The sequence below is a fragment of the Rhamphochromis sp. 'chilingali' genome, assembly GCF_963969265.1.
Source record: "Rhamphochromis sp. 'chilingali' genome assembly, chromosome: 4".
NCBI lineage: Eukaryota > Metazoa > Chordata > Actinopteri > Cichliformes > Cichlidae > Rhamphochromis > Rhamphochromis sp. 'chilingali'.
Genome location: NC_137948.1, coordinates 17,309,695 through 17,322,430, shown reverse-complemented (window position 1 = coordinate 17,322,430; position 12,736 = coordinate 17,309,695). Strand labels below are relative to the sequence as shown.

General features: G+C 40.6%; 1 protein-coding gene across 1 annotated transcript in view; it reads right to left on the bottom strand.

Moving 5' to 3' along the window:
• Positions 1–1,536: 1,536 nt before the first annotated feature.
• plppr2b (phospholipid phosphatase related 2b) overlaps positions 1,537–12,736 on the bottom strand; it is a 75,693-nt gene continuing 64,493 nt past the window's right edge. The window contains exons 6-10 of the mRNA XM_080880785.1: positions 10,272–10,392; positions 8,815–9,065; positions 6,632–6,808; positions 5,398–5,544; positions 1,537–3,543 (exon numbers count right to left, since the gene is read on the bottom strand). Coding sequence (XP_080736911.1) covers positions 3,511–3,543; positions 5,398–5,544; positions 6,632–6,808; positions 8,815–9,065; positions 10,272–10,392 — 729 coding nt within the window. The 3' untranslated portion in view covers positions 1,537–3,510. The remainder of the gene's footprint in view (positions 3,544–5,397; positions 5,545–6,631; positions 6,809–8,814; positions 9,066–10,271; positions 10,393–12,736) is intronic.

Below are 12,736 nucleotides of genomic sequence, written 5' to 3'. Positions count from 1 at the left end.
ATAATAGAGAGACATGGCACTCATATTCAAATCTATGGCACAATTACACAATGGCAAAAATGGTGATATTAGTATAATTTCCAGGGGGGAAAAAGGAGTTTTTAGAAATTCTTTTAGGGGCAAAGTCAGCACACCACTGCAGCTGTTTTTATTGAATTTGTCCCATGATGGGTTGAGATGATTTGGACATGTAAAGAGGAGGGATAGTAGATTCATTTATTTCAGCCTGTACTACTTGATTATTCCAGCATCGCCCATCATAACATACACTGGCATCAAAAGACTTTCCTTGTAGACCTTCACTGTCTTAAAATAGTTTAAAAAATATTATTGCTGGTTTTTAAATCGCTGCATAGTCGGTTTGTAGATGCGCTCTGCATCCATAAACTGCTGACTCCATATAATATTGCCTGAGATCTTCCAACATGACCTTTATAAGTAATGCCAAAGACTTGTCAGGACACTAAAGATGATCAAGCCCGTGCACTCTCAGCAGCACGACTGTGTAATTCCCTGCACGAAGAACTCTGTGAGATAAGTGTGATTTATTTGTATTGTTTTGCTTCTTTAAACCATGTGTACTTGTTTTCAATTGTTTCCACTGAATTTGAAATTGCTTTAAGTTCCAGTGAAGTTATTTTTGCATTTTTCAAATTTGTACATTCTTATTCTTTAGCACTTTGTATGTTTACTTTGTTCTCTAAAAATCCAAAAAAGTCAAAGCAAAATAAAGGGTGCTGTCAGGGAAGAGGAAAAGAGGAAGACCACAGAGACGCTTCATGGATGTAGTGAAGGAGGAGATTGATTTTTCTGGTCACTGTTGTCAAGATTAACAGAAACCATTTGTCCATTTTCTTCAGCTATCTAATTCAGGGTCACAGGGAGGCTAAAATAGGGCAAGTAAAGGGTACACCTGGGACAGGTGATTCAGCGCTAACACAGAGAGAGACCTATGGCTGGTTTAGTATTGCTAATAAACCTAACCCTGTGTATGTCATTAGACTGTGGGTGGAATTACACAGAAAAGCCTCAGCCGCCTGTGGATTTGAACCCAGGACTCAGGGGTGGCTGTAGCTGGGGGTAGTTGGGTTTGGCTAGAATGGGTCATCTACTAATTGGTGGTTGGTTGGTGGTTTGATCCAGACTGCATGCAGAATTCTTGTAATGGGGCAAGATACTAACCCCAAGTTGCTCTTTGACACAGAGTATGAATGTATGTTAAAGTTATATAAAAAGCACCAAAGCATAGTGAATATTTGTGTGAATGGCAAGTTATATAAAGTGCTTTGAGTGCTCAGCCAGAGTAGTAAAGTGCTATATAAGAACCGGTCCATTTACCATTCTTGCTAGCTGCCCAACTGAAACAAATTGTCCAAAAACCGTCACTTGCATGTGCAGCATGCACCACTACTGAATGTCCGGTATTTCAAATAAGACCATGCAACAAAAAAAGAGTAACACATAAAATCCATATCCTCATTAACGGTAGCAAACAAAGTGAAAATTAGAAAATGTAATTCACCAAGCGGTGTGTTATAATTGTGATTTATTTTGGTAAATAAATACAAAACAGTGACATTTCAACATGAAAATAACATTATTTAGACAGTTATGGTATTCTCTATCTCTTCAGTTATTTACAAAGTTTCACCGCAGGTAATCACAGAGCTATAATGAGCACCTGCTATAACAGGCATTGTTAAGAAGCCTTGGCAGGGGTCCTTCGAAGGCCTGCAGTTACACACATGTACAAGTGTGTAATTATAGCAGCTACTTTTGACAGTTTAACTTAAGAAAACAGATTGCCAAATTAACAGTTATGCTGCCATACAATGTGCTCATTATAAACATACACACAAATATGCACACGCACGCACACACACGCTTAATAAAACCTTAACAACGTCTTCTTTATATAACCCAGTGTGTAGAGTAGTATACCCTCCCTGGAGTGTCCTTTTGAACTGAGCAGAAGCAAGCAAGTTGTGAGCCAAACACCCCAATTTTATGCTTTTAGATTTCACACACTTCTCCGCTGTGCTACATTCCTGCTTTAGATCAGGCTACTACTCATGTTCATACAAGACAGCTTCAGGTAGCTTCACATTTTTCACACAATAAAACACAATGTGGTATATACTGTGTAAAAAAAAAACCTATATTCTGTACAAAAGTATACACAGCTCAGAGGGCTTACCTCTGTCTTACACACTGGTCTGTGCCATCACTGTTAGAGAATCGGTGAGAGGAAACACTGATGGAGCTAGGAACAACTAGACAGGACAGATGCATGAACTGCAGCAAACTGATGTCATAACCACTCTTATTACAGACTAGTTTTGGAAACACCAGCTGATATAAATGTAGGAAACATCATACAGGTGTCCAGTATTTAGATGAATGTACTCTGGAATAAAAGACGATGCATGGAAGTGTTAAAAAAGGGGACGAGGGAAACAGACAAAAGGGATTTTGTTTTTACAGACTTTCACATTGGAACAGGCAGTATGTCAAATCACAGAGCTCTCCATAATGTTTCACAGGATGGAGATTAATCCTACAGTACATTTAGAACACACACCTGAATAGAAAGGAATAAGGATATTTGGAAAGTTGGTGAAAATCAAATGCTGTTCACTTCGAGGATGAATTAAATGATGCCACAAAACACGTGGCATCACGAGCACAGCTGTGGTGTGTATAAATCTCTCTTCTATCACGTCACACAATATAAAATAAAATAAAATAGGATACAACACAGTTTCGTGAACACTGAGTCGGTTCATCTGTGCTATAATTTACAAAAGTGCTTTCTCTTTGACAGCATCTCTTATTGACTTTGAGGACAAAAGAAAATGTTAATACTCTCGATGGTACGTGTATTCTTATTATAAAGGTCTTTGTTCTTATTCCTGTCCTCTGCTTGTTTCTATTTAATCATCCTGAGTGTTACAAAATGGTCTTGAGGGCAATTCACTTGTGCCCGGGATTTTCTTCGATCCCCAAACCCTCAGCGCTGCTGAGTTGTTTTTTTAATTGTTTTTGTTGTTGTTGTTGTTGTTTTTAAAATATCAAGTCATCACCAGCCAACAGTCTTTATAGTCTTTGTGGAAAAACTGGACAAGAAAGCAGGAAACAGTATTGCTTTAACAGCTCTGGCTTTGGCGAGTCATGAAATGGGTCTTTTTCACCCAAAGGAGAAGGTAGGCCACCGTGGATGACAAACAGGACAGTGCAAGGTAAGGAGGGCAGGTCTCTGTCTCCGTCTGGTCCTTAGCAGATGGCGAATTTTGGCCAGGCTCGCCGTGTGTGATTTTTGCTGGTTTGTCTCATGTGACGGGTGGACCTTCAGACCTGGGTGGATTTGACTCGTCTGAGAGGCTTTCGTCCTTCAGGGTGGGCGTGGCAGGGCGGGGGGCACTCAGTGGGCAGGTCTAGACTGCGCTGGTGAGGCAACGTCGTGAGGGGAGGAGCACATCGGGAGGGGCGGGGGACGGGATTGGCTGATGGTCATGTGATCTCAGAATACGGTAGCCCTGGAGCCTAATGGGAGGACACAGGAAAGGGAGGGGAAGACGAGAGAGAAAATTCATATCAGAACACATTGTAAAATATTTGGGAAGTTCAATTTGAGCGAAAAGGGCAAATGAACTTGACTAGACTGAGATAATAACAGTAAAAAAAAAATGCCCAGTGATGATGTCTAGACAAGAGAATGGACACACAAAGCTGGGATATCAGACAGAGATCAGAGCATCTGGTACACATTAAGACATAATGAGTCAAACAAGACAGGAAGATCATTCCATAAAAGATCCATAAAATCTGACCCCTCAAATCAGCTGACTTTTTTTTAGTATATAAAAACAAAGCCTTACAAAGTTGCTCCTTCATACTGATGTATGAAAATTTTCTCTAATAGGTTGTCTTGTTGCACATATGCTTTATGAAAATATCAATTCCACAGGTCTCTGGGTGCGTGTTGTTTTGTCACTATGGTTTTTGTATATTCACGTCAAATTGCAATCCAACCTCTGCACATACAATCACTGGCAGTCACTGGTACATCTGTTCAATTGTTTAATAATGCAAATATTTAATCACATAGCAATAATTGGGTCCATTTAGATCCATGTACACATGGTCACGCTGACATCCTGAAGTATAGTCAGACTGCTTCGAGGTAATAGAAAGTAAAGAGTAACTTTAATAACCATTAATCACATCCAAGCTATGCAGAAGAGCATATCTGAACACATGTTAAACCTCAAAGCAGATCAGCCACAGCAGCAGAAGATCACCTGGTGTGTGCAACTCCTATAAATTGCACAGGAAACAGAAGATTGGAAAAATGCTGCCCAGTCTTATCAGTCTTGATTCCTGCTGCGACATTCAGACGGAATCAGAATAAAATATCAACAACATGAAAGCACTGATCCATCCTGCCTTTGATCAACAGTTCAGACTGCTGGTGTAATGGTTTGGGGAGTATTTTCTTGGCAGTCTTTGGCTCCCTTAGAACCAATTGAGCATTGTTTCACTACCACAGCCTGCCTGAGTATTGTTGCTGACCACGTCTATTCCTTTGTGAGCCGAGCAGCTATGTTCTGATGGGTTGAACATGACAATGACATCACCGTACTCCAATGGTCTCCATAGTTACCAGATCTCAATCCAATAAAGCACCTTAGGGATGTGGGGAATGGGAGATTCAGGATGTGGATGTGCAGCCAAGTAAAAATCTGCAGCAACTGTGTTTCCAGCACTTTGTTGAATCTATGCGATGAAGCATTAAGGCTATTCTGAAGGAAATGGATGTTCAATTTAAAAAAAATGGTTAGTTGTTAGTAATGATTAGTAAAGGATTTCAACACAAAGGAATCAGAGCTGGAAAATGAACCTGGCATCAAAACAAAAGACCTTTTATATTCTACTTGTTGTGACCAGCCACCTCGATCACTTGTGGATATGACCCTTAAAAGTAAATGCTTTTTTTTCTGTTCTTCTACATTACAGACTACATCCCATGATATTGACGCTCAAAGCTGGTTATAGAAATAAGAGAAAACATGCATAGCAATAGATAAGATCTGGGTTTAGACTGTAGCACTCAAAGTGGGTGTAAAATTAATCTGAAGCTCAAAAAAAGATCACAAACACTGGAAAATATGTAATATGATGGCCTGTAATATGTCAAGTTTTTTTTTCTATAATGTTAAAAATTTATATAGTTTTTCTAAAGACACTACAGCTGATTCTGAGGAGGTCAGGTTGGATGTACTCACTGATTTGTCATGGAATGAAAATGCCCAAACATTTCGATAAAAAAACAAGTACATGCACATTTAAAACATTGTTTTGATTGCTTTGGTACATTTCGTTTCCCCCACCCCTTACCTGGAGGCCACTTAACTTTTCAAGTGGACTCTCCACGCGGGGCAGGCTGAGAAGAGGCAGCCCAACGGGGGGCTCTGAGCGCTGAGGAGGTGGAGGAGTCGACGCTGCTATCTGGGTTGGCCTGAAATTGTTGATCACACATGACACCTGGTAGAGAGCAGACAAAAAAGGTGTAAAGGGAAAAGGAAGGGAGAAATTCTCTCTACTCCACTATAGAGATGGATGATTTTCTGCTGCATGAAATGCTGAAGTGTGCATGGAAACAGATAGTGAAGTGGGAGAGACTGAGATAAAAGAAAGAGGGATAGGCAATGAATTTTGCGGGGAGGCATGGAAAGAAATTTATATTCTTAGGGACACACACCAGAAATGACTTTGATCTTTGAAGTTAATACTGATACTTTGGGTCAAGAGGTCCAACACTAAATGACATTATTTGAATTATCAATATAAAAGACTCTGTTTAGTCCACGCTTTTTTTTCTTTTACAGTCATGTATGGAAGTGCATCCTTTTTGTAGCCTTAATCATCAGTAAATCCTCCCACCATCATTCCTGTAACCGTATTTTACCACATTTCTCCCTTCAACATGTCCCACACACAGAAAATGGAGTGGAACAGATCACAGTTTGAGTTTTTATGATGGTGAAGGCTCAGAAAGTACGACATCCACAAAAACAGCATGTAAACTCGAGAATGACAAGAAAATGAAACTAAAATGCAAACAGACAAAGGACAGTGACATACGAAAAGCACGCTGGTTATGTTATTCATTTATTTTTGCAACGGTTGTTCTCTGTAACTGTAAAATGGAAATACAATAAATGTGAATTAAAATTCTACCTTTAAATCACACATTTAAATACAAGAATACAAATATTAACAGAACATTCAGTCAGTTTAGTCAGAGAAGATTGTGATGTCCATTGACAGTCATTTATATTTGACAGCAAGGCCTGATGGCTACAGAACAGAGCAGGCACGATGGCAGCAGACGTGGCATTGATTAAGTCAGGCACAGAATGAAAATAAGGAGGGTGGAGGATGTAGGCGGGTTGCTGAGCAGCTTGCAGAGATAGAAGCAGCTGTAGGCAGCTTATAGCAACTGACAGCATATAAGGTGACTGTGTTCCTATCTGGAGGTGTATAAATAGGCTATGATCTATCGCCTCTTTCACCCTACTTTCTTTTACTACCCCTCTCAGTGTTTCCTCCCTCCCTTTCTCCTTCTTACCAGAAAGGCAGCAATGGCACCACCCGTTACAAATCCAGCCAGAACATCGTTCCAGTGGTTCCTGTGTTCAGTCACCCTCACCACCCCAACCAGCACAGCCAGAGACAGCAGCACCAAGCATAATGTGGGCTTCATCAGGCGGGTCCCTTTTGTCCTGAACACCAGAGTCACATACATCTGGAAAGCAGTAATATACTGAATTAGGTACATTTTTAAAATGCTATGTTATCTTAACAAAGCAAAGAGTTGAACAATGTGTTGAAAGCTCAAGCAGCAAGCTGAGATAATGCAAAATATTCTAGACACTGACTAGCTTAATAGTTCAAACAGCTTGAGTAAACCACAAGAGGCCGCACTCTGCAGGGATTTTTGAACAGCTGAGTGGTTTATCCGCAGGGAAAGCAGCATAATAAAACCACCGCAGCTGGTTTAAAGGTTCTAAAATGACAGGAGCAAGTTAATGTAATTCCAGAGAAAAGAGGCAGAAGGGTGTGCGTTCTTTTTGTCCAACTTAGTTAAGTGAACGTTTTTTACTTTATAATCTCTTACATGAACATATTTTAATTCTGAATATTCAAAACTTTGAAAGTCAGGTATAAAACTTGCCAGTTTGCAGAGGGATTGTTTTAAGAAAAGATGATTTTCGGTTTGCTATGCTCTATAAAATATATAATATTAATATAAAGACTGTGTTCAAGCTGTTTATTTCAGTATGTTCGTAAAATGTAGATTTATCTAGGGATAATCGGGAATTTTACTTCTGTTTTTTATTTGTGCACATACCTTAAAATGTGGTTGAAAGAACTACCAGGCTTAACCTTATATTTGTCATACCTGATGTAAAGTGGTAGCATTGGCTAGTGTTTGAATCCCGACACATATGATTCTGTACCCCAGGATCTCCAACGTGGAGATGGAAATGGACGACTGCCTCGTGTTTGAGGAGCAAGTGACTCTGGGATGGTGTATAGAGCCACATGGCCATGACGAAAAGGAAGATGCACACAAATGCCAATTTAAATACAGTTTATTTTAAAGAAGAAAAGAACTTTAACTAACTATAATGGATGTAGTCAGTACAATCAGCGGTGTAAGTTAGAGCATGGGTAAAGAAATGGTTCATGCAGTGTTGTTTAGTGTAAAAATCCAAACCACAGAGCCACCCAGCAACTGAGCTCAGAGGCATTTCATAGAACGCTGGTGTGCTCAAAACATCACTTCTAGATGCAATAAATCAGAAAACTGGAGTTCTGCAGCATGTGAACCTTTCATTCTTTTCAGTGTCACTGATGGGAAACAAGCCACACCAGCCCTCCAGTGCCTGTGGTTAAGACCAGCCACACAAACAGGTTGAAAGGAAGGAAGGGTGGAGGTGGTTGTCACGGGATGAAGATCAGTTCATAGAGGTACATAGGGCCAAGACTGTGGAGGGACTTGTAGAAGATCTCATATTTATATCAGTGCACTCTATTGGGAGCCAGTGTAGGCGGAGAGTAGGGTTGATGTGCTGCCAGGATTTAGTGTGTGTCAGATCCAAGCAGCTGAAAAATACTTAACAGTGGAAAAAATAACCATGTTTTCAACCTGGTACAAAAACCTGTTTGGACATCTATACATATACAAATATATGGGGGTAGTCTATTCTATTATTAGTTTTTTAAATTACAGACTGTTGAATTACAGGTGGCTGAGGGCTCCAGCTGCGTGCTAGTGTTTACGTCAGCTATCTGAAACCAGCCATGTTTTCATTTCACTTCCTTTTGAAGCATTTTTACTGTAATTATTTGACAGATATGTATGATTAATTGCACAGCCAGTCCAAGTAACCTATACTCCAAATTTGATGAGTAAAATTATAGTATTTCATTTATATTTCTTCTGGCACAAATTGGGAGGTGTATGTGTCTGTGCAATTCACCTGTACAGTCTGTGGATGCACCTTGCTTGCCAAGCTCAGCAGCTGATAACTCAGCTCTCAGCATTAGCTAGACTTGAATAATAGTAAAAATGTTAAACAATATAAACAATATTAGTCTACTTTAAGCCACTTATCAGAAACTTTTCTGGTGCTTTGTTGTGTGTTACAGCTCTTCTAAAGACTCTTCATAAAGTAAAACCAGATCATCAGTCATCTCATCCGGTGCATCTCCCTTCACCCAGACTCAAAAAAGAAAGTCTCCTACCACCGTGTAGATGGCTGAGTAGAAGCTGAGCGCTGCATCTTTGGAGGGGAAGGATTTGCGGGCGGACACCACCAGATACGGGTTTCCTGTGCAGGCTCGGTGCTCTGCGATGTACTGCAGTGGAGACTGGCAGCCCAGAGCTGTGTAGTTTGGCTTACAGGCAGATAGGAAATGAGGCGTCTGGTTTCCTGTCACCACCTGACCGGCATTGGCAAAGATGGTGGTGGTAAAGAGGCCGAAAGAGTACACACCTGAGCGAAAGACAGACAGAGTGAAAGTGAGGGAGTGTGTACAAGAAAACAAGCACTCTCCTGGGATTTCAGCTGTTATTGTTGATTTTATGTGTTTCGCACCAAATGTGTAAGGACAAGAAAGACATTGTGGACAAAACAAGACACCCCCCATAATCTTTAGTGACAATATTGTAGTTAGTTAAATGGTCTGATTGTTCAAATCTGTATTTTCTTTGATTGTGGTAAAATAATGTGTGCCCCAGTCTCCAAAAATGACATAGTGCAGGAAGCGTAGTTATTCCTCCGTTACACCACAAGAGGGAGTATCCCCTAAAATGAGCAGCTCTAGCGGGAGTAAAGAAGCCAGCCACTACCCATAAGGCAGTGCGCCTATAAGCGTTATGTGAGACTGCAAAAGTGTGGAACGCTGTGCTATGTCCATGTATATATTTGCAGGTAAGCAGATACAAGATGGTAAATAACTTAAAATGTATCTACAGATGAGTCCACGGGGTTGCAGAGAATGTGGGAAAGTTGGCCGTTAATCCCCACTATGTGTCATTAGTATATAAGTTATTGGTAGCGATGTGAATTAGCCGTGATGCTAACGATTAGCAGCTAGATCTAATTCATTAGTTTGTGCGGAAACCTCGTGGCACTTTTGTGGATTTATACCTGTACCGGGCTGTAATCACAGCAGATATAGACTGGTGGATCACACTATCTTTTGTTTATGTTTATTTCATTGTTCCACTGTAAGAAATATTAGTGGTTTGAGTTTAAACACTACCCATAAGGCAGTGCGCCTATAAGCGTTATGTGAGACTGCAAAAGTGTGGAACGCTGTGCTATGTCCATGTATATATTTGCAGATGCAGTAAAGGCGAACTCACAAAGCCACACTGGTTTCAATTCATTTTAATTCAAGTGTGCAACAAATGACTAGACAGAAGCAGTCTTTGCTTTTATGCTTCAGAACCTCAGTCTGTCATACAGATGTGGTGAAAAAGATCACAGAGCATCAACAGAATGGGACATAAAAATAAGGCTAACGAAAATGCGTCCACAGGAGACTCATGTTAAGGACAAGGGCTTTTTGTGTTTAGTCTACATACTGTAAGATAGAGATGTAGTGGTGTGAGCCTTAATGAGGCTGCACCCCAGAGAAGAGAGGATTTATTAGTTAAAGCAGAAGAAGCTCTGATCTTTAAGACTGTGACTGACCCAGAAAACGTACGATCCTACGGAGGAGAGGGTTGAAGTAACAGCAGTCAGCCGTCACTATGGTCTTCTCCTGAGCGCCTTCTGTCTTCACAAAAAAACTGGTCACCTCCCCGATAAGAATCTGGGACACACACACACACACACACACACACACACACACACACACACACACACACACACACACACACACACCCCAAGAGAGAGAGAGACCACAAACATTTTTGTCAAACAGAAAGCTTAAACTGTGCGCTTAAGTATTGATCAGCCTCGATGAATATTCTGTCAGTTAAACATGGTGCAAAGCCAAAATTATTCATGACTGTTTCTCCCACAGCCTTGATTAAAATTTCCCCTTATCATTTGGCTGATTTTATGCTGCTAGTAAATCCCGACACCAACACCTCCCATTCCTTGTCATCAGCGAAAGTTTGTTTGCCAGCGTCTATCCGGTTTTTCCGCTCAGATTTTACTGCAACTCCATAAAATCATGGATGGACTGGTTATGTCACACAAGTTAACAAGCTCGGTCTGAAAGATAAGATCAATCAAACCCATTTTATATGACTTTCTTGAAATGCTTAAAATCTATGAGCAAACGCTTTAGCTCACACTGATCGCACCCTATCACCCATCACTGTATATATCAGTATTTTTACATTCCAAAACTCATTTGAAGAGCGCACACCCAGAGCATCTGGCAGCTGTTTGAAAAGCACTTTTAAGTCAAAGCAGCAGGACCTTGATCTCTTTTGACAGGAGAATAAATTGACTAAACACTATAATACACACTCCAGGACACCATTAAACTCTGCACACTGAACCTGTCTTATCAGGGGACCTCCGCTGACAGAAGCATGGGTATATGTAGGTTGCCTGCTCATACAATATGCGTGGCCCAGGGCCAAAAGCGTGGGACGATGCTAATGCACTAAAGCTCATTGCCCTTAGTGTGGCAGATGAAGGCTGGGGTTTGTGTTACGGAGTAAGAATTACCAATAGAGGACTCGGTGTGACATGTAGTAGCGTGTGTGCCACCATAAATTATCTGTTTGCAGCATAATGTCACCTGAGTGCCGCAAAGCTATGCAGCAGGGGTGTGCAGGTTGAGAGTGTTGCTCCTGCATCCCTGCGATCACCTTCAAAGTTTAGCATGAAAATGAAGACGACCTACTACAGAGTTCTAACTATTTATCGAGATTAATTCAGCAAAAAGTGTAAATTCATTTTGCCTGAAGAGAGTTCTAGTCCCAGGAATTTTTCTTCTTAGTGGAAATTTTTCCCTTTCAAAGCAGTCCTAATGTTTGCCATCCCGTCCCTCTGAGCTATCGAGGAAATCCATTTAATGATAGTATATTGTATAGTGCTAAGTGCAAGTGATCCTGGATCTACATCAGAAGAGCTGGCGTGTGACTGAATAATAGATGAATAATAGATAAGGAATTAAAAAAATCTTTTAAAACAAGTATCGTAAGATAAATCTGTCTCAGGATGGACGATAAAGTTTTGATTTTTCAGAACTGAGTACTGGTACTGATGCTAGAGTGAGTGACAGGTGTGGGTAGGTAGAGCTATGTGTCAGAATGGAGCTGCTGTCAGTTACTGACCTTATGTGCACATCATTTCTGTGGACGTGATGGCTGTATGACACATTTATTCAGTATTTATTTATTTATTTATAAAGTTTTGTTATGTATGTAAGTGTGTTACGGTCATTCTTTGGGTCCGGATTTTCTCTAGCTGCTCTTGTGCACTGACTTGACATGTATGCGTGCACATGGCAGATTTCACCCTGTTGTGTTGCTTTCAGGCAGAGACTTGTACTCATTCATCCTATCCTGCGATGTCTCCTGCAGAGATTTAGGTGACACCCACCTGTCTCATAGTGCAAGCTTCTTGTCATTTTACTGAGGCAGAGATGTTGACTTGATATATAAAACTCTTTTTTTCCACATGAAGAAATACAATATAACAGGTAAAGCAGTTACATGTAAATTTCAGTCTGATGCCCAAACTTAAAAAGCTCTATCAAGCCTCTGTTGGTGGTCGTAAAACTTGGATCACAGTGAGTTTCACTGAGAAAGCAACACTACAAAGGAAAGGCTTTCTTGTATTTGGTTTAAAACATATGGTCAGAATCCACAGAGGCCGTGGCAGAGCTTTAGAGAGGAGGAAATGAAAGCAGTCTTTCTTTGATTCTCTGAACTGAACTTGGGCGTTGCTATAAAACTGAAAGAGAGCATCTGTCTGACAGGAACATGTGTAGTGAGGTAATTATTTAGGTTGCAAGGCAATACAAAGATTTAAGCCATCACAAGGAACTACCTTTGTAGTGTTTCTACAGTAGGATCATGATAAAACTCTTCTAATGTATTCCTGTGACTTGGCTGTGTGAAGTGAGTGTGGGGAGAATATGTAGAAGACCGGAGGAGACAGCACCACTGATGATAGATACAGTAGCTAGCAGC